At 37.6% G+C, this 23,010-nt stretch overlaps 1 protein-coding gene across 6 annotated transcripts in view; it reads right to left on the bottom strand.

Moving 5' to 3' along the window:
- Positions 1-23,010, bottom strand: part of KIDINS220 (kinase D interacting substrate 220) — a 158,695-nt gene that overhangs the window by 117,141 nt on the left and 18,544 nt on the right. For all 6 annotated transcript variants that reach the window (XM_073336072.1, XM_073336073.1, XM_073336074.1 and 3 more), the window contains exons 2-9: positions 20,585-20,732; positions 15,813-15,911; positions 13,760-13,858; positions 11,852-11,950; positions 10,916-11,017; positions 7,915-8,013; positions 5,903-6,100; positions 3,093-3,191 (exon numbers count right to left, since the gene is read on the bottom strand). In XM_073336072.1, the coding sequence (XP_073192173.1) occupies positions 3,093-3,191; positions 5,903-6,100; positions 7,915-8,013; positions 10,916-11,017; positions 11,852-11,950; positions 13,760-13,858; positions 15,813-15,911; positions 20,585-20,692 (903 nt within the window). In that variant the 5' untranslated portion in view covers positions 20,693-20,732. The remainder of the gene's footprint in view (positions 1-3,092; positions 3,192-5,902; positions 6,101-7,914; positions 8,014-10,915; positions 11,018-11,851; positions 11,951-13,759; positions 13,859-15,812; positions 15,912-20,584; positions 20,733-23,010) is intronic.

The following is a 23,010-nucleotide window of genomic DNA, read 5'->3' as shown; positions in this document are numbered from 1 at the left end:
CCAATGCAACAAAGCCTTCAGGCCATCCTAATTTGGTCAGACACCTTGGTGACTGTACAAGCAGATCCAAGACATGGGTTCGACTTCCTGTCCCACCCTAGGTATGTTTTTTTTTCCCCATTCACTCTCAAGTTCAAAGAAGGGCACTAGTGGGGAACTATCTGCTGGGCTTGCAAGTAGTTCATGAATTGGGAGCCAGGGAAGAGACATGAAGGCTTGCAATACAGAGTTCCATCATGTCATTTGCCATTGTATACATGTGGTAGATTTCCAGTTGTAGATATTTTTGGATTGGTATGGTGTCCAGCCAACTGGACTGTTTCTGTTGGAATTCCTCTCATGTTGATGGTTCATACATCCAATCACAAAAGTAGCTCCAGGCCTGAGGCGCAGCTCCTTTTTCTTCTCCCTGTCACAAGAGCCTCTAGTAGCAGAAGCTACTCTTTGTTTTACAGGTCTCCAAGCTCTTTCTTTGCATGTACGGAAGGCAGTAGAAGTTAGAGCCAGCACAAAGGACCAGAAGAAAATGCTTCACAGTCTACAGTACTGGAACTAGTACTAGTATAAGAGACTGGCTCTGGTGATCAGTTCAGTACCTGACTATGTTGTGCTTAGGCAGGATCAAGGGGTTCCAGATTTATGGTCAAGAAAGAATGGACCGTCTCACCACTAGAGAGTTAGCTTATAAGTACATAGTCATTTTGTTTAGTGTGCTGGCAGACCCACTGGAGAACTTTGGCCTATTTGCATGGCCTGGGGTTTAAATATTTAGCCAAAAAATACAGTCATTTTTAAATTTAGATTTAAAACTTGGTCTACAAGTCACACAATTTCCCCAAGCAGAGCTTGGGGAAAAAATCCACTTGTTTACTCCCCAAGGACAAGCAGGAAACTTTTATAGGCAATGATCATCAACTTTTACAGAATCAAAAGATTTTCTTTAAAAATAATATTCTAGCTCTTTTGCCTGAGAAGATAACCTGATAACCCTTCAACCATATATGAATCGATGTAGTGTTGTCTAAGTCTGCCAACAGACTACTGAAGTATCTCTACTGTTCATTATAATCTTAGCAAGCTACAGTACAATGAAAAATTATCTGGCTTTAGTCTGTTTTCACTGGCAGAGAATTCACACCAGAAAATCAGGCCAGCTTTGTCCCACTGTTGCTTGGAAAAGCTCTGACCTTCCCCAGAAGCTATTCAGTGAGGAAGAAGTAAAAAACAGAGACTTGGGGAAGGAGCTCAAGCAGTGGTGACCCAACCTTCCCTTTTCAATGTAGCAGCCAAGCAACTACAAGAACGTTTTCCTTTTCCATTCCAGTATCCTGAGGACATTGAAGGGCTCCAAATTTATCAGACATGTAGTAGACAAAAGCTGATATGACAAAGATGGAACTCACAAGCAGGGTCCAGTGACAGCATGCTGGAAGGAGGCCTAAAAAAACCCTCCCCCTTTCATAGCTGCTGGGGGAGACAGCTTGGCTTCTCTCTTGGTCATTGCACAGAATCATAGAATCATAGAATATCAGGCTTGGAAGGGACCTCAGGAGGTCATCTAGTCCAACCCCCTGCTCAAAACAGGACCAATCCCCAATTAAATCATCCCAGCCAGGGCTTTGTCAAGCCTGACCTTAAAAACTTCGAAGGAAGGAGATTCCTTAGGTAACGCATTCCAGTGTTTTGCCACCCTCCTACGGAAAAAGTTTTTCCTAATATCCAATCTAAACCTCCCCCACTGCAACTTCCTGTCCTCTTCTACCACTGAGAATAGTCTAGAACCATCCTCTTTGGAACCACCTCTCAGGTAGTTGAAAGCAGCTATCAAATCCCCCCTCATTCTTCTCTTCTGCAGGCTAAACAATCCCAGTTCCCTCAGCCTCTCCTCATAACTCATGTGTTCCAGACACCTAATCATTTTTGTTCCCCTTTGCTGGACACTCTCCAATTTCTCCACATCCTTCTTGTAGTGTGGGGCCCAAAACTGGACACAGTACTCCAGATGAGGCCTCACCAATGTCAAATAGAGGGGAACGATCACGTCCCTCGATCTGTTGGCTATGCCCCTACTTATACATCCCAAAATGCCATTGGCCTTCTTGGCAACAAGGGCACACTGTTGACTCATATCCAGCTTCTCGTCCACTGTCACCCCTAGGTCCTTTTCTGCAGAACCGCTGCCGAGCCATTCGGTCCCTAGTCTGTAGCACTGCATTGGCTTCTTCCGTCCTAAGTGCAGGACCCTGCACTTATCCTTGTTGAACCTCCTCAGATTTCTTTTGGCCCAATCCTCCAATTTGTCTAGGTCCCTCTGTATCCTATCCCTACCTGCCACCATACCTACCACTCCTCCTAGTTTAGTATCATCCACAGACACTGAGGCACCAAATCTATTTTTTTTGTGGCTAGTAAGTTTAGTGTTCTAGCAAGTAGTGCATGGGTGCTTTACTACACACCAACATACAGGTGGTGGGGAAAGGTTAAAGGAGTAGAAGGAACGATTGGATGTGACAAGCTTGAAAACAGAAATACAGTATTGGGAGAGAGGCTTTAGAGGGAGAAGAAAGAAGAGGAAGAAGACATGGAAGAAGATATTAAAAGTGAGTAGAAGCACAGTGTGGAAGAAAAAACTAACAGTAATTGATAATAATGCAGAGTATTAAAAGAAAAAAAAAAGTGGAGTTAAGCCAGGAAGGGAAAGAAGTTCTAACAAAAACAAGAAAGATGTTTTGAGTAGGCCCGGCCAAATAGTACTGACAATAATATATTTAATATAATTTATTCAGCAAATATGTAATGGGAATACTGGTAAAATGCATCAAATATATTCAATAAATATTTTTTCTGTTAGGTAATTAAAAGTAAAAAGTTGGTTGACAACATATTTTTATTAAATACAGCATATAAGATGTATTCCTTCAAGAGCAAGAGCAAGAGCAGTGTCAGAAGAGATTTTTTTTCTTCATACTAGTTGTCCTCTGGCTGGTAAGACTATGGACAAATTTTTCAAGTTGTATTTTTCAGGGAACTGTACAATTCTCAATTTCCCATTCCACCATAAAAAAAAACCAAAACACCGCCATTGTACTTACCTGACCTCTAATGTCTATGTCAGCATATTTATGTAGCAGGGCCCTCACAATTTCAACATGACCTCCTCTAACAGCCCCTATCAACACAGTGTCTCCACTCTGAAAATAAATTAAATGATAGAAAACAGGAGCAATAGGTTAATCTTCCCTCATTTGATTAAAATGATTTACCAAAAAGAAAACATAATATTTTGCCTGAAAATCACATTAGGTGACAAATTATAGCCTATGAACATATAAATCATGTCAATTTTTACTAAATCTTTATATAATGAAATTCAGATTATATATTAGTAGTTTACACTGGTTAAGTATACTCAGAGAGTAGAAAAAGATTCCATTTTTCAACAAGTATTTTTATTGCAAAGAGGTCAGACATTAAGCGTTTGAAGTAAAACCTAATCATGTGCAAGATTACAATTTGAGGAACCAAATCTTAAAATAAAGCAAGCATAGAAAGAACAAGAAAGAATAAATATGGGGAAAGATAAATTTTTCTTGCTTAATTCTGTGTTAATTCATAGGTGTTCATACAGAAAAGTCATTTTGAAGTCCTTCAGGAATTTGTGCTTTTTCTTCATAGAGCAATGGGTTTTTTTTTATACTGAGGTCTTCTGTTTTGATAAATAAATGCTGTGCACAAGGGGCTGATTCTGATCTCAGTTACTCCAACATAAAAAAGAAGACGTAACTTCGCAGAAGTCATTGGAATTATATGAGTGTACAATCTGAAGAGTAAGGCCTAAAATCCAATATAAATTTTATTTAACACCTCTCAATTCACATAATTTGTAATTGTTATAATATACAAAAACTGAAGCCATGAACTGATATGACATGTCTAATTTTTTTCCACAGTGAAACAGAGAAAATAAATGCCATCAGTAAATGAACAAGTATCTAAAACATAATCACCATTTTGTATAAGCAGTCTAAGGGCGTGAATTTCAGTAACATCCCCTCCTTTAGTATTTAGTAGCAAAATACTAAACTTAAATGCTGCAAGTCAAAATCGGTGCTAGTGCTCCCACTATTCACTATTTTAAATCCCTCTGTGTAAAACTGTTTTCATTTGCAGTGACAACCAGAATCAAAATAGTATTATTCTATCTCAAAATTTTCTTTTTTTCTTTTCTTTTTGTCACAGTAATTTGTACCAAAAAGAAAAGGGGGGATAGGGGATGGGAGAGCATATAATAAAATTAAGTATCCTTTGGAACTGTGAAATAATTACTCAACCAATACCATACCTCAAATTGGGACCCAAATCAGAAAATTTAAGAATGAGGAATTCCAATCCACACCAATTAGAAGTCACTAAATATCTGGCTCCTAACAGAAGGTGAGAGTATTAAGTATTTTAACCTTTGTTTCTGTAAGACCAATAATTTTTCATGCCACATACGCCATCAGACACACACTGCAGTTTAGTGCAAAACTGTTTAGGAGACACATGAAGTGGATATTTAAGTGTGGAAACCATTAGTGGCAAAAAAAAATTATTTTTTTTTTACTTTTTGAACTCTGGCAGCAACCATTGAGAGTTTTTGTCACTGAGCCAAAGGTATTATGTGTTAGTATTTAGCAGAACAAGATATTAGCTGTTTAATAGTATAGATCAATGCCTACTAATTCTGTCAAGCTCAAAGATATCAGACCTTACAATAACCTCATTCTGATTACTATCTTCCCCCACCTCCTGCAGCTGCCGCCAAATGACTTTCAATATGATTTAAGCCTCTGCTATTAAAAAAACACTAGAGCAGTGGAGTCACAAGAGGTAGTAGCATAGATATAATTCATTACGATCATTACTGCTGCTGTAAAATGATTCCTAGCATTTTTATGCATCAGTTTTACCTATATACTTTCAAACTGAGCCAATGTCCTTTGTTTTAGAACTAGAAAAGAATGCTTAACACTTTGATTTCCAATCATAACAGCTTGTGAAATATTAGCTGCTAAACTTCTATCACTACTGAAGAGAGAAAAAGCAAGATGTCAATCCAGAATGACTCTACCTTGTAACTTGACAGTGCTAGAAACACTTTAGAAACTATTAAAACTGCCTCCAGACCCATTACATTTTTCTAAGCACCTGCTGTGTCAGGAAAAAAAAGATTGATCTCTGTTAAAAGTGAAAAAGGCATTGAAAATTAAAAGAAAGTGACTTTCTGGTAAACAATATTTATTTAATTAATATTAATGCTAGAAGGGACAACCCTGATCCCTTATTCTTATTTCCTGAATAACAAAGAACATAGAATATCAACCAGTAATTGCAGCAAGGGAGGGTATTATTCTTCACCACCCAAAAAATGAATCCTGAGTTCAATATACTATGGTTGATCTACAGCATATCTTTTGGAAGGACATCAAAAAACAAAAAGGAGCATCTGTTAAGAAACTCAAGTGGATAGTCCCACAGTGTATTGCACTGCTGTGTTAACCCAGGCCCTGAATGGATTTCATGACTCTTACAAACCAAGGGAGCTGGAAAAAGGCATGCTGACGAGGTGACATTAGTCCACCTATACATTAGTGGCAACTGGTAATGCCAGAAGAATGTTAGACTTTCTTTAGCTCTATACAAATAACATTTCTTTTTCCTATCAAGCACGTTGCCCATGGCTGATTTAAAATGGTAACACAAAAGTCTGCCACCTAGTTGCAGAAAATTAAAAAATAAATATGAAAATACATAGTATATATATGAGTTAATAACACCACTATACACTACATAAAGTTATGCAGGCTAATATATCAGGCATATGTTTGACACCAAGTTTATCATCAGAGCACTTACTAACCCTATCAGGAATGTTCACATAAGTTCCTGCATCAAGTAGATCCTGAACAATTTCAGTATGCCCTTCCTTCGATGCAATCATCAAAGCTGTATTTCCATCTTTATCTGTTAAATTTACATTTGGGTTCCTTTTCAGAATTTCCTTTACTGAGTCAGTGTAACCACCTTTTACTGCCACAATAAGTGCAGTCATAGAGTTCTAAAAAAAAAAAGAAGAAATTATTACACCCTAAATAAGAAATACAAATAATTACAATACCTGAACACTGCAAGCTATCTAAAGAAGAATGAAAGATTTCTCATGAAAGTATCAAATACTTTCTCAAGCATTCAAATGTTAGCACAGATATTTATTAAATGTACCATATATGGCAGTATGTACTTTATAAAGTTTAAAAATAAACAGGCACTATCTCAAAGAGCTTTCTAAATGCAAGTGTGAAATCCTAAAGCAATTTATCATAACTTCTGAAAAAAATATGAACTGTACAATCTTTCTGCATTATTATGAAAATCATATCAGTGCACTAAATATGCCAATTCCACTTCAGAAAAATAAATTAGAACCACTTTTTTTATTTGTTTACCCCAGAACAAACTGTTTTTTTATTGCACACTTTGAAGTGAGAATATTACCCTCCACTGTCCCTCCTCCAACCATCTGAAGAGTTATCTAGAATGAAATGCTAATGAGATAGCAAAGTTTTCACCAGCAACTAGACTAATACCCTTACATTAAGTAGTATGTTTCTTCTTGAGCAGTCTCACTAATTTCAATAGGATTATTTAAAGAGTATTTGAAGTACTTTTCAGAGTAAGAATATCACAATTTAAATGTGAGTGATATGAAATGTTTAAATTATAAGAAGAATGCTGAAACATTTTTTGGGGGGGTAACTTTTTTTGTAGGGGTTACTCGCAGCACCCACTTTAACCTGTATAATTAGAGCAATTTAAATATTCATTTTCATCAAAAATCCATGTGTTGTGAAGCCAAATAGAATTCCTGTTTTACTAGTTCAGGGCTTGACTATTATTTCAGTACCCATGCATCAACATACAGTGTATACTGAGAAAGTGCACTACTACACTCAAACTCAACATTTGTCTTCATCAAAGCACACATTGTTTCTGAATTCAGGATGCAATTCATTTACATGAATTCTTGGGAACAGTCAGCTTATTCTATCACATTAGGCCTCAATCCTGTAAAGAGAACTGCTCAGGTGTAGGGGTTTGCCTGCATGTTTCCTTTGCAGGACTAAAGATGACAAAGACTGCTGCCATATGTATTTAATGTAAGTACTGTGTGTTCTTACGGAATTTTTATTGAACATTTTATGCAGAGAGGTCACCTTTCTAAATGAACTAATTACATTATTTTCAATTCAAATATCGAACACTCTTCAATAACTATTTTAAAATAAAAACAGCCTTTCAGTTATAAGACAAAATAGGCAATTAAAGCAATAAGTTTTAAACATTATCTGGAAAACATGAAGAGCCACACCAACTTTTATATATGATTTATTATTCAAATAGCAACATGTGATAGGTGCTTGGCCTACCAAGATTCTGCTTATCATTGAGTTTTGACACAGTAGTTAAATCTCTAAAAATAGCAACTGACAATCTATTAAGTTGTGACTCCTAAAACATAGCACAGACGTTCCTTTTCATTGTATAAATCCAAAGAAATTAAGTGTGCCATTATTTTCCACTACTTCTGTAATGTATATGTTAAATTTAAAATTCATCGTTTAAAAATTATATAGCAATGTCACAGCTGAGAGTACAAAATCCATAGTCATAAAAAGCTCTCTGATAGTTTGATTTCTTGTATGTCTTTTTGATTAGATCTTAAAAAATAACCTGCACACAGATCAAGGCCAATAAATTGCTTTTTCTTCATTGCTTTGTTTTATTTTTGCACACCAGAAATGTCAATCTGTTTATGCTAGAAACAAGAGATGTGGACACATCTTACCATGGAAAACAAAATTAGTTACTTACAGCCCCTTCTTGGTCAACATCAGCACCCATCTGCAGCAAGTATTTCACACATTCCAAATGACCCTTCCTAGCAGCCCAAATCAATGGTGTGGTTCCATACTATAAACAAAATCAATCACAAAACTTATTAATATGTTCTTTCAAATTGAGTTACTGTATTTAATGTCAAGAATGGACTAGTGTCCTATACTGTCTAGTAGAGTGTGCTCGGCACTATAAAATACACAAAAATAAAGACAGGCCTTGCCTTTCCCAATTATTTTACAGTATAAAAAAAGATACACCCCTCATAATCGCAACAGACGCATATCATAGGAGTGGAGTTTTAGGGAAAAGTTTTGAGAAGACACTGGTATCTTAGCATACTGGGTTATTCCTGGATAGGAGGCAACATGTGAAAATTCATGGAGGTGAGAGCTGGAGAAGGAATTAACAGCACAGTGATGCTAAAATCACTGGTAGAAAGACAGAATAGGGGAAGATAAGACCCACAATGTAAGCATTTGGGGCTATAGTGTCAAGAAATTTAAACATAAAGCAATGCACAAGGGGTTTACCGGGGGCAGGAAAGAAACAGGGAAGTGCACAAAGTGGTGATGGATGCATTTTCGGTGGATCAGGGGAAGATGTAGTGCAAGCATCAGGGCAGTTACTGAAGATCCTATAGTATTTTCAAGTTAGAAGACTATGGAGGACTGAACAAGTATTCTGGATTGGTCAAAGTTTCAATAAGGTCTCAACAGTCTACAAGAGCTGTGTATTAGTTTCCGAACGACTCTGAGGTGCAGGATTTGATTTACAAAGCCACAAGGCCCCAATCCAACGAAGTAACTAAGCATATGCTTTACTTTAAATCATGTGAATAGTAGGCCCATTGACTTCAATGGGAATATGCTCATGCTAAAAGTTACGTGTTTAAGGCGTTTGTTGGATCAGGGACTAAATGATTTCAGTCTTTCCCATTTGAGAGACCACCTCCCTCCCCATGTAATATTGCTGCTAGTGTGGTAAGCTTAGGCAATGACCTTTTAGTCCCCTGCTTTTGAAATAAGAGAGAGAGCTTATGGTAAAACTTTTTTTTTTTTTTTGGACGGATCCTTGACAAACTCAATTCCTCCTCCCTACCCTAGCTCCAAAATTTCAGAGTATGCTTCAACATGCATCTAATTTCTTAGGCATTTTATGAAGGGTTTGGTTGAAAACTACAGTTCAGACAGGGAAGGGAATTTATTTTCAGATTAATAATTTAACCTGTGATTGAGAACAGTGTTTGGTTAATTTTTGTATTAATCAATCAGTGTGTATAAGCATCAAGATTTCATGAAAGGCTGCTTTTACATTTAAAAAATAAAGATATATATTGTAGGAAATCCTGTACAGCTGTTCTTTGAAAGTTACTTAATACAAGGAATAAAATCCTATAATTAATGACTACTAATTTCATCGGGAAAAAGATTGTTTGAAAGATCAATCTGAGGAGTATTTTCAGACACATGCAATTTTTAAAAAATTATTATTTTACTCTATGGAGAGCCATACAATCTGTTTTTAGACAGAGACATCCTGAGCACCACAAAGGGGTCACTTAATAGCAACTTTCAGAGTAACAGCCGTGTTAGTCTGTATTCGCAAAAAGAAAAGGAGTACTTGTGGCACCTTAGAGACTAACCAATTGGTTAGTCTCTAAGGTGCCACAAGTACTCCTTTTCTTTTTGTTAATAGCAACTGTTTATAAAAGGAAACTGACTAGCAACCGAGTCAGTTTTTACAGATGGAAGTGTAAAGAGCTTGTGTGAAGAAAGGGTTTTATTCCTGTAACTCTAAGAGTCTCATCGAGGACTTAAAATTAACAACCCAAATTTCAAAAGTAAGCTTCCCTAATAAATAATATGTCCCTTAAGATGAGACAGAGTCGGGGATTAAAAGAACAAGCAATGTTTTGATGTTGTATTGTTATTCAGGACAATGAAAAACAATATAGAAAGTTAAAATATTAAGTTCTTTTTTTTTAAATGACCTTCCAGTTTGCAAAATGGAAAACGAAATGAAATGTTTGTTTCAGAACTCAGTACTTAGTAATTTACTTCCATTTTCATCCTTCGGTTAAGTGTCATCAATCTGCATTTTCATTATCACACTGACCCATGCCTTGGAACAGGAACTTTTAAAAAAATCCAAAGAATATTTAATCGTCCAGGAAGTAACTTTGAATTAAAAAAATAATTTTGTCATCCAATTTCTCCTGAATATTTCAACTAAACCTTAAAAATAAATATTATTTATTTTAAAGTTTTTTTATGATCTCATCTTTCTTAGGTGATCAAACTTATTTGTGAAAGCAATAAGATGGAGGTGGTGTTCTCTCACCTGGCCTATTAAGTTTATTTATTTAGTCTGAAGCTGTGTTTGTTTATTTAGTCTGAAGCTGTGTTTTCAGAAGCTATTTGCTATGGAACAGTGATCAGCTAACTGGTCAAAAAGCTACACTTCACAAAATGAAGTTACCATATTTTAAATGCTTGCAATTTTAACTCCTCTCTCACAGGCTTCTAGATACCAGAATTATATATGTATGCAAGTCAGATTAGCACTGTTTCCAAAAGCTATAGAAGCAAAAGGAGAAAAACATGATTTAAGGCAATCAGTGTTCACTGCAATATTTTGATATTATATTTAGTATATTACTCACTGTAAACTATTATATACTATGAAGCAAGATTTGCAAAGGATACTTGCCAAGCCAGTGACTTGGTCCATACCACAGGGATTTTAACCATGTGAGCAAAAAAATGTAATTTAGTCTAATTTTTCAGAATCAGTGATAGATGTTTTAGTCAGAAAATGTATAAATTTTGAAATTCTTGCATAAATGAAATGTTTAATGAAGAGAAATTCTGGATATTATATGCTAGATAATTTCCTTGACGTTTAACGCTCTTTCCTGGGCTCTACAAACAACTCTTTAATAATATAAAAATGCTGAACAAAAATCATAGCTTACTTTATCAGAGCAGTTGACTTTAGCTCCATGTTGCAGTAACAGATGTACTATATCCGAGTGGCCACGTCCTGCTGCCCAAATGATTGGATAAACGCTATATTGCTTGGATCAGATAACAAAATAAAAACTAAGCCATGGAATCAAAAACATATTCTTAACGCTACTTATTTTTTTATTTATACATTAATATCTATTAGAATGCCTCAGTCTTCATAAAACATGAAAGGAAATACACACAAATTATCTATTGATCATACTTCAGTAACTGTTGCCAATTAAATGGATTAGTCAGTAGTAGAAAAGTCATGTATTTTTTGTAAACAGTTATTCTTAACAAGGATTTTAAAAGATCATATCCTAATACCTCTCTATTTACACAGTTGTAATGACAAACAGAACCTAAAACGCACTATGTACATATACACTACGTACATATATACCATATACATCTTCTAACATCAATGGGAGCTAATAATGCCAACACATGCAGAAGACAGAATAGAGCCCCAATAATCAGTATCATGACTAGTCTTCTCAGGAGTATCTGTATATATGACACAGTTACAACCCAGACTATTTGTTAGTTACCAAGAAATAATTAAAACAAGAGATGTTACTACTCTTAATTATATAAATGTTTATTCAATTATTGATTTCTAGAAATAAAGTAATTAAAACTGAACAGAATTCTCCTTCTACTGTACATGGCTTAATACACATAGAAATTACTGTCACTATCTTAATATCTTCCTGATGTAAACTTTACTGAAATCTTTAACATCATATGCTCCAATGACACTAAATCATAAAACTATCACTTTATTGCCATGAAATGCAGTATAAAATTTTGTATAAAACTCAGTTCTTCGCAAGAGACTACTACTACACAATTCAGGTTTTTGAGGGATCTTTCTCTTCTCAAAGATCAAACCTTACCTGCCCAGTGATGTTTGGGTTTGCTCCTTTCTCAAGAAGCAGCTCAGCTACTTTAGTACAACCTTTATATGATGCCCACATTAGGGCTGTCCACCCTCCCTGTCAAACACAACAAAGAAAAATATTTGAGAGATTTATTTAAGACCTATATTTATGCATTTTTTGTTACACACCTGTTCTTAGACTCCTGTTTATGACCCTATCACAAGCAACATTGACAAATGTTGCCATCTAACTAGTCTAAAAATTCAAACATGTAACATTTAAAATTAAACTTTTTTTGCTGCAACATACAGAACTTAGGGCAGGAGGTGGGGAGGAGGAAGAAAAATGCTCTCCTAAATGATTTTATCAAACTTGCCGCAGACAAAATCACAGACTTCAAACAAAAGCACTGCGGAATCTAGTTTGTATAAGATGCTTCCATAATGGCTCTCAAATGAAAGTGGACAAACCTGCCAATGTTACAGTTGAATAAAAGTTATTGGGAAACTCACGGACAAATTTGAATTCACTGTTCTATAAAACTAAACAGACGGAGTTCAAAAGCATGGCTTGCCACTTGAATGTGCATGTTTCAATAAAGGAAAAGTATACAGTAGCTCCTCACTTAACCTTGTACTGGTTTACATTGTTTCGTTATTAGGTAGCTGATCTATTAGAGAACATACTCCTTTAAAGTCCTGCAATGTTCCTTTATAACCTTGTTTGGCTCCCCCACTCCGCCTGCACGGTGCTCCTGCCGGGGCCCGGGGTTTGCCACGCTCCGCCCGCCAGGCATTCCTGCCAGGAAGCGGGGTGGGAGTGTGGGGGCTTGCCCTGTTCCACCCTCCCAGGGCTCCTGCCCCACTCCACCAGCCCGGTGCGCCTGCTGGGGAGGTGGGTCAGGGCACCCCACGCTGCCCACCCAGCATTTCAGCCAGGGACCAGGTAAGCCCCCACGCCCCGACCCCAAGCTTCAAAATCATAATTGGTGAGTACAGTATTAAATTGTTTGTTTAAAATTATTTAAAACTTATACTGTATATGTATATAATGTCTTTTGTCTGGAGAAAAAAAATTCCCTGGAACCTAACTCCCCCTATTTACATTAATTCTTAAGGAGAAATTGGATTCGCTTGACATCGTTTCGCTAAAAGTTGCATTTTTCAAGAACATAACTAGGAGGTTAAGCGAGGAGTTACTCTAAATGGTTTTATCCCTACCCAGAGCACCATATTAACATTTATTTTACTGAAGAACAACAACAACAAAAAGTATTTTTCTCTTTAGCTACCTTCCCCAGCAATATCAAATCCCCAGAATCCTAAGAATTTAAAGAGTTGGACTTTGCAATTTAATGAGATTAATTATCCCTAACATATGCCACATAAGGAGACTATCCTATCAGTTATACATACAATTGCCCAGATAACCAAGCCCCTAAACTATACTGAACTTGCTGGAGTGATTTAAATTTATCCTTTAGGATGCATTCTTCACCTAGCTAACAAAATCAACCATTGGAGTGCTTGTTACTTTGCCCCTTCCTAGTTTACATTTGCAAAGATTAAATATAATGAATTTTATGCGTTTAAATAAAATGGTTAAAACTTTCAAGACCTGAGATTCCTCCAGCATGCAAGAAAGTCTCAAGCATAATACAGTTTACATTTCACAGACAGTTACAGTATTTTAGTTTAAACTCTAGAAGAAATTCTAATATTACAGAAAAAGAAAACCACGCCAGAAAAGGTATGTTCTTTTCTATCATTAGACAAACATTTCAAAGCAGAACTTCTTTACATTTTAAAGTACTCAACAAACAATAGAAGATCTTCATTCTGTTTTGCATAGCTGGAAAATCAACTCCATATTTGTTCCTATTAGCATAACTATTCCATTTTAAAACTAGAAAAAAATTCATACCATATCCCGGTGCTCCAAATTTACATTACAGTTAAATAACTCTGCTACAATGTCTACATATCCTTCTTTAGCTGCCGAAATAAGAGCTGTCCAGTTATCCTACAACAAGAAAAATGTTGAAAGATGTAGTTGGTTTTTTAAAAATTCAATTAGTGATATTTACAGAGGATACAATATGAAGGTTTTACATACCAACTTACTAGTCCCAGTGTACAGTGGTTCCCTCAGAGCTATCAAGTATCATTTTTAGTATAAAGTACAAATTCATGTTTATAATGTGCTTGATTTTTTCAACTAATGACAATATACACCCACTGTGAAATTGTGGGTATGTGTTCAATATAATACGAGATTTAATGTATTTCCAAACTGTGAAGTCTGTTTTTTCAAATGGAAGCCTTCATCATACTGACTAATAAGCCAAGAGGATAAAGACGGCTTAAACTCAAATCTGTATCAATACTTACTAGAACTAACAAAACTAACAACCAGCATGTTGAGATTCCCCCATCACAAGTTTATACTTCTGAGTTTTTCCATGACCAAAGGATGGGAATTACTCTCTTCTGTGTAGTTAAAAATATATGGTTCTTTTTCACTTCAATGCAGCCTTCAACGCTAAAACATTTCAGCTTTCTAGAATCTACATACATAGGTATGTGTCAGGTTTGTTAGTCTCTAAGGTGCCACAAGTACTCCCCATTTTTTATACATAGGTATGTGTGTGTCTTGAATTCCCTCAGACTTAACTCTTTTGATGGTTATGGTTTCTCTCCTGTGCCAAGACACTTCTTCCCAAATTCCACAAAGCTCCATTATCAGCCATCTACACTTGTCTAACTAACTTCTCCCTCTTGGTCATCATTTCTCCACCTTTAACTTTTTTCCATTGATAGTTTTGAACTGTAATGTACTTCGCCTTCAAAATCCCTCTGTTCTCTTTCACTGATTGTTCAAACAAGTAAACTAAGTCTCAGGAGTTTTCATTCTCATGAGCAGCAGGGAAGGAGAATCCACATAACTCTATCTTCCATTCACCTCTCCTTTGTCTATAACTTGAAAACATACTTGACTTTGAACTCTCTCCTCTCATATTTATATTTGTAAAATCTTCCTGTCACCAACCCCACAACACTGGCTATGTATAAAACTGCCCCTGCTCCACACCTCTGATGTAATATTAATATATCCATCTATCTTTCACCTTAACTATTGCTAGTTATCTCTATTGCCTCCCAAATTCAAACTAGCAGCAGTATTCTGCATAGCTTCTAACAGGTTTAAAGCAGCTGAATGACATCACTTCTATCATCAATCAACCTATCTGCCTCTCCATTCATTTTAGGATTCAGTTCAAAATTTCCCATCTTGCCTTTAAATCCTCTTCCACCCTGCCTGTTTCTTTTGCCACTCCTCAAGTCCCCTGCTTATCTAGCACTTATCTCTGGATCTTTCCATGCAAACTTGCTACTGCTGATGCAAGAGCTCTCTCCAGTGTTGCTCCTCCCATATTGAATTAGCTGCCTTTTATCTCTCTACTTCATCCATTCTCCATTTTTTTTTCAAAACTCAGCTAAGCACATCTTCCTCATCTATGCCTTGTGATTTCTTTCCCCTCTGCTATTATGTAATTCTGTAATAATTCTTTACTACAGCTTTGTAAAAAAAATTGGGATAAGCCATGAAAGACACCTCATAAAATAAAGCTGTACTGTATTCCCAAATACACAAACTTTCATAGTGGCATCAGTTTAAATATGGAAATGCCAGGACACAGCCTGCTTTGTGATGCTACATGACCAATAGCTATACACTGCTGTTCTATGCTGCTACAAAGAAGGAACCAGCACCTACCTAGTCAAGAGAGCTTCCTTGTGGATCAGTTACATTGGTAAACGTGTTAACTATTTTACCATTATAATTGATCTGAACTCAGCCGCAAAGGTGCTTCACTTAACAGACCTGAAGCAGAACTACATGATAATTTAGAGCCAGACACATTAGTGCTAGTTAAGGAACCATCCTGGAAAAAGAAAATGACACTAATACTTACTGTATCTTCCAGGTTGCAGTTAGCTCCTTTCTTGAGCAATTCTTTGACAATTTCTAAATTGCCTTGCTCAGCAGCCAACATCAATGGGGTTTGACCATTCTGTAATCAAATGATAGTTGCAACTTACTTAGACAAGCTGATACATCTTTAAAATCCCATAGTTATATACACAACCAGTGAAGTACCGTCATCTATAAAGGAAGTTCAGGTACTGCTCACTTAATTTATGCTTAGATTTAGTATATGAGAAACACTGGTAAAACTTAACATATTCAAACATGCAAAAAATGTTGGTGAAAAAAGAAATGGCAACACGATATTAAATCTTTCCATATAGTAGTCCATATAGTATAGTAAGTGGTTTCAAATATTTAAAGAGTGGCTTTTAGAAAATAATTGCAATACACTAAAAGCATAACAGTCCACAACTCATTTGTCCACCTAACACATCTGGAGGTCTAGAGTTTTTTCTTCCTTACTCACAGCTTGAAGAAGCTTAGCCATACAGTTAGAAAGGCCACAGTCCAACCAATGAATTGGAATCTGCAGAGCACCAAAAGTCCACACTGAAATTTCTTTTGGAAGTCCAGAAAACATAGTTCAGTTACACATGTATTATTTTCTGAACACAGACAATATGCTTGTCATTGTACCAGACAACTGAGCAACTTAGAGTCTATTAATCTTATCCTGCAAGGTCTCATCTCACTGAAACAAACAAGACTGGAAGGCATTTAGCACCTTGCATGATCAAGCCATCAGGGATAATAAAAAAACCTGATACAAAGCTGACTCCGTTCTACGGAGATGCCTTCTCGGAGAGAAGTATCTCTCCCAGCACAAGGAACAAAAGAACTATCCCAGATAACGTTGCTTGCTGTTAGACACCATCCTTTGCATCCTCTCTCAATCTGTAAGTCACGTTAGCTATGAGAAAGAGTCCATACAAGGGCTTTCCTGTATGATGGTTTCTCCACAATCCATTAGGGCATCGTAGAAGATAATTTCTGATTGTGAGGAAGAATAGATTTTGGGGAAAGTGGGGGAGGGAGAGAGAGAGAGAGAGAGAATCTGATAAACTCAAGGTTATGGTGAGTTTGCAGATAACAGAATTTGTCTGAAAGTGCCTACACCTGGCCACTGTGAGATGATGGATTTCTCCCTACCCTCCTCCCACCTTGCTACATCTTCAAGCTAGAAATTACCCTACGTCTGAATGGATCATTGCTTCCCTTAAAGATGCAAAGAACAGCATCCAAATTCCCTCAGTTTTAGTAATATCCACTGAATGCCTGCCTACAACAGCTGTGTCATTGTAAGAAGTACATTAGTAACTTTCCTGAAAGTGGCCATGCTTCAACAAAAAAAAACTTCAAAAACAGACTCCAACGAGAAACTGCAGAACTGGAATTAATTTGCAAACTTGACACCATCAAATTAGGCCTGAATAAAGCCTGGGAGTGGCTTGGTCACTACAAAAAGTAATTTTTCCTCTGTTGATACTCACCCTTTCCCGTCAACTGTTGGGAATAGGCTACATCCACCCTGTTTGAATTAGCATCGTTAGCACTGACCCCCCACTTGGTAAGGCAACTCCCATCTTTTCATGTGCCGTAATACATATACACCTGCCTACTGTATTTTTCACTCCATGCATCTGATGAAGTGGGTTTTAGCCCACAAAAGCTTATGCCCAAATAAATTTGTTAGTCTCTAAGGTGCCACAAAGACTCCATGTTTTTCCTGAAAATGTAAACTACTAACAAGATGAATCACCTTATCTAATTATAGTGGCTTTAGTTAAGGTTACTAATCACTTGCTGCTGACTACTTAATTAAGGAATATATATCATCAGTCCTTTCTTCTGCTTTTGGTACAATGAATGATGGAAATGCATTGACTCATCCAGGAGAGTTTTCTGGTGTAGCAGGCATTTTCCTTAAATTAGCTTAAATTGGATTTTTCCAGATAGTATCATTATGAATAATTATCACAGTTGTACATTTTGCACAACAGGGCATATCTTACAGTGTAATAAATTGTAAGCTCTTCTGAGATGAAAACATGACTGTATATCTGTAAAATGCCAAGTAAGTGTATGGTGCTATATTAATGTTTTTCAATAATAAAAACATATTTTTAGGGCTGTCGATTAATTGCAGTTAACTCACACGATTAACTAAAAAAAATTAATCATGATTAATCACAGTTTAGTCACGCTGTTAAACAATAGAATACCAATTGAAATTTATTAAATATTTTGGATTTTTTTCTACATCTTTAAATATATTTATTTCAATTACAACACAGTGTACAAAGTTGACAGTGCTCACTTTATATTATATTTATTACAAATATTTGCACTGTAAAAACGATAAACAAAAGAAATAGTATTTTTCAATTCACCTCATATAAGTACTGTAGTGCATTTTCTTTATTGTGAAAGTGCAACTTACAAATGCAGATTTTTTTTTGTTATATAACTGAACTCAATAACAAAACAATGTAAAACTCTAGATCCTACAAGTCCACTCTGCTTGTTGTTCAGCCAGGCTAAGAGACACACGTTTGTTTACATTTACAGGAGATAATTCTACCTACTTCTTATGTCACCAGAAAGTGAGAACAGGCATTCACATGGCATTTTTGTAGCTGGCATTGCAATGTATTTATGTGCCAGATATGCTAACCATTCATATGCTAGAGGACATGCTTCTATGCTGATGCTGCTTGTTAAAAAAATGTTTGTGAAATCCATGTTTTTAATGTAAAACGAAAAAGACTCAAAGAAAGAAGTTATTATGCTAAACACTAGCCATCGCCTCTTCTCAGAAGTTCAATAACCTGTAATAATCAATTAGTCAAATCATGTTTCTCAACCCTTAATAAAGTGACAAAGATACAAAACCAAAAGTATCACAGTAGCATAAATGTACAAAACTCCAAGAAAAAATGATTTTTGTAAGCATCCGCTGGACTGTAAGAAAACGACAATACACCTGACTGTCTGCGTTGCATCCTCAGTACTTTAGCATTGTTGCTATGTTATAATTAGACAAAATCAAACTCGATCCCTTAAAAAGAGAGAGAAATGGTTAGTGGTTAGGGTGCTAGACCAGGAATAAGATGATCCAGGTTCAATTCCGTATTCTGTCACAGACTTCTTGTAAGGCCTTAAGCAAGTCATTTAAGCCCAGATTTTTAAAGTTATTTAAGCATTTCTGTACTCAGTGTTGCAACGTCTAACTGATTCAGGAGCCTATGTCTCATTTTCAAAAGGGATTTAGCCATTTAGTAGCCAAAATCTTGACAGCCTGTGATACCCTATATGTCATATGACACCCTATACCCCATGTTCACAACTTTTATATGGTTATGATATATTTTGTACAAAGTTTGCTCTGTGAGGTATCATTTGAAAACTCAAATTGTTGAATATAATTGTCCTATTAAGATGTGCATAACAACATTGTATGAAAACGTAGGAGATTTAACTGTATGATTGTTACTGGAATATGTTGTAATTCTGGGTAACACCCACAAACCAATTTCTCAGAGACACACTGGCACACCAGCGAAGTGCTAAAGGGCCATTACCTATTTATTCAGTTATTCACAAGCAAGGAGGGAGGTATAAACAAAGAATTTACAATTCACCTGAAGGATAGTTTGGAGCTCACATACATAATGGCACTGCTTGCCTCAATCACCCAGCAAGGATTTTTCCAGAACAAAGGGTTGGAGTATAAGAAGAGAGGGAAATTGCCCCTAGCCTCCTCTCTCCATCTCTCTTCTCATGACAACAACAACTCTCAAAGAACTGAACAAAGGGAGGAGTGGTCCCACGCTGAAAAGGGACACAGCCAGCAAAATGTATGGCAGTTCATGGTGAGATAAACCTTTTGCTTTTGAATCTATTACCTTGGTAAAATGTAATAATTAGCTTGTGTGTTTACCTTTTTATTTCTTTTGTAACCAATACTGACTTATATGCATCCATACTTGTAATCACTTAAAATTTCTCTCTCTCTAGTTAATAAACTTGCTTTATTGTTTTATCTAAACCAGTGTGTTTGATTGAAGTGTTTGGTAAACCTCTGCTTGAGATAACAAAAGCTGGTGCATAATCATTCCCATTGTTGGGATGACAGACGATATATGAGCTTACACTGTTCAGGAAGGTACTGAACAGTGTAATACACACATTTCTGGGTGCAAAGCTGGAAATATGCAGGTGTCACCCTGCATGTTATTCATGGATGGCTGGGAGAGCATTCATGTATTCAGCTGGGTGTGACTTTTCATGCTGGTGGCTGTGAATGAGCAGAGCCTGGAGTGGTTTGCGGTTCACCAGCAAAGCAGTGTAAAAAGCATTCCAGGCTAGAGAGGTAAGGGAACACAGCAGTCCAGGTTGCACTCTGGAGAATGTCACACAACCATTAGTTTCTTTGTGCATCAATTCCCCATATCTAAAATGAGGATAATAATATTTTCCTACCTCACAGGGGTGTTGTGAGGAGAAATATACTGAAAGATTGTGAGGCAGTCAGATACTACATCAATGGAGACCATCTAAATACCTAAGATAGATAGGCCACAGTATGAGCTTATGAGCTGAGAGTACAATTCAAGGACAAAGAAAGGACCACAGAAGAAAGTGACTGGATAGGAATTTATCATCATTAAATAGCCAGTGTGAGGTCATATCAGTTATTCATCCTGCAATTAACATGTAACAATATTCAAGAAATCTTTGAAAAACTCATCTTACCTCATTTCTTTCATCCACATCTTTGCACTTCTCAAGAAGTGCTTTTAGAGCAGGAACATTTTCCTCTTCCACATAGGTCACAAGACTCTGAGTCATGAGACTTGCCATTTTTAGATAGTACTTCAAGTACTTCTATAACAATAAATACCTGTATTTAAAAAAAAAAAAAAAGTATTAGTAAACAAGATTTGATTTTATTACAGAAAGCAAACTGCTGATTGCACATAAGTATCTGCCACTCTCAGCAATAAAACATTTCCATGACTAACAACTCTAAATCGACATTTAAATGAAGACCGAGTTGCTAAATCTTTTGCAATTCTTTGAAAATTCAAGGGTACCCTATCCTTAGCATTGTGCAGGAACAATAGGTTCTGAAGGAAACAGATAATATTCTTTCACAGTTTATATATGTACAGTACAGGACTGTACAAATGTCCTTGTCCCCCTGAAAGCTATTACCTGTGTTGTATATTTCTTAGTATATAGGAACTCAATTGTAGCACAGCTGGCCACAAACTATATACCAAACTCAATTATTTCAGTTATTTTTAAGAGTTCTGCCCCTAATAGATGCATCGATTCCAAGGTCAGAAGGGACCACTGTGATCATCCAGTCTGACTTCCTCTATAACACAGGAAATAGACCTTCCCCGAAATAATTCCTAGCGCATATCTTTTAGAAAAATATCCATTGTTGATTTAAAAGTGATCAGTGATGGAAAATCCACCATGACCCTTGGTAAATTATTCCAATGGTCAATTATTCTCACCATCACAAATTTATGACTTATTTCTACCCTGAATTTGTCTAGCTTCAACTTCCAGCCATTGGATTGTGTTATACCAATCTCTAATATATTGAAAAGCCCATTACTAAATAGTTGTTCCCTGTGCAGATACTCATAAACTGTAATCAAGTCACCCCTTTATCTTCTCTATGTTCATAGAATCACAGAACTGGAAGGGACCTCAAGAGGTCATCTAATCCAGTCCCCTGCACTCATGGCAGGACTAAGTATTATCATTCTAAATCAGAGGTGGGCAACCTATGGCTCAAGGGCCACTCCTGGCCCACGAGACCGTCCTGTCCGGCCCCTGAGCGCTAGCCCCCGGCCCCTCCTCCACTGTCCCCCCTCCCCTGCAGCGCAGCGCAGAGCGGCAGCATGTCTAGCTCTGGCCCGGCAGCACGGCTGCCAGACATGCTGCTCTGAGAAGCATGGTAAAGGGGTGGGGGGTTGGGTAAGGAGCAGGGGGTTCCGGGGGGCAGTCTGGGGACAGGGAACAGGGGGCAGTTGGATGGGGCAGAGGTTCTTGGGCGGGGGCAAGGGACAGAGGGATTCCAGGGGGGCAGTTATGGGTGGGGGTCCCGGGAGGGGGCGGTCAGGGGACAAGGAGTGGTGGGGTTGGATGGGTGGGGCATTCCGAGGGGGGCAGTCAGGGGGTGGGAAGTGGGAGGGGCCCAGGCTGTTTGGGGGGGGCACAGCCTTCCGTACCCATCCCTCCATACAGTTTCACACCCTGATACGGCCATTGGGCCAAAAAGTTTGCCCACCCCTGTTCTAGATCATCCCTGACAGGTGTTTGTCTAACTTGCTCTTAAAAATCTCCAACGATGGAGATTCCACAACCTCACTCGGTAATTTATTCCAGGGCTTAACCACTCTGAGAGTTAGGAAGTTTTTCCTAATGTCCAACCTAAGCCTCCCTTGCTGCAGTTTAAGCCCATTGCTTCTTGTCCTATCCTCAGAGGTTAAGAACAACAATTTTTCTCCCTCCCGCTTGTTACAACCTTTTATGTACTTGAAAACTGTTATGTCCCCTCTCAGTCTTTGCTTTTCCAGACTAAACAAACCCAATTTTTTCAATCTTCTCTCAAATGTCAGGGTTTCTAGACCTTTGATCATTTTTGTTGCTCTTCTCTCGACTTTCTCCAATTTGTCCACATCTTTCCTGAAACGTGGCACCCAGAACTGGACACAATACTGCAGTTGAAGCCTAATCAGTGCGGAGCACAGCAGAAGAATTACTTCTCTTGTCCTGCTTACAACATTCCTGCTAATACATCCCAGAAGGATGTTCACTTTTTTTGCAACAGTGTTACACTGTTGACTCATATTTAGCTTCTGGTCCATTATGACCTAATCTCCCTGTCAGCTGCACGGCTGCACAGCAGCCTATTTAGCACTGTGCAAGCGCTCAGGAAACCCACCCGGGACCTACCGCAGCTGGGGATGGACCGGCGCATAGGTGCCCCACCCCAACCCCAACCTGCCACGACCAGGCACCCCTCTGTTGGCCCCAACTTTGCTGCGGGCCCCAGACGTGGGCAGCCCGACCCGACATACAGCCGGAGTGGCCCAGCCTGGCCCAGGCCCAACCCTGACCCAGGCATGGCCTGGCCCTGCTGGGGCCAGGGAAGGGGC

This window comes from Lepidochelys kempii, chromosome 3 (genome assembly GCF_965140265.1).
Source record: "Lepidochelys kempii isolate rLepKem1 chromosome 3, rLepKem1.hap2, whole genome shotgun sequence".
NCBI classification, from domain to species: Eukaryota; Metazoa; Chordata; order Testudines; family Cheloniidae; genus Lepidochelys; species Lepidochelys kempii.
Note: the sequence above shows the minus strand (reverse complement) of the source record. Positions and strands in the feature narration are given on the sequence as shown.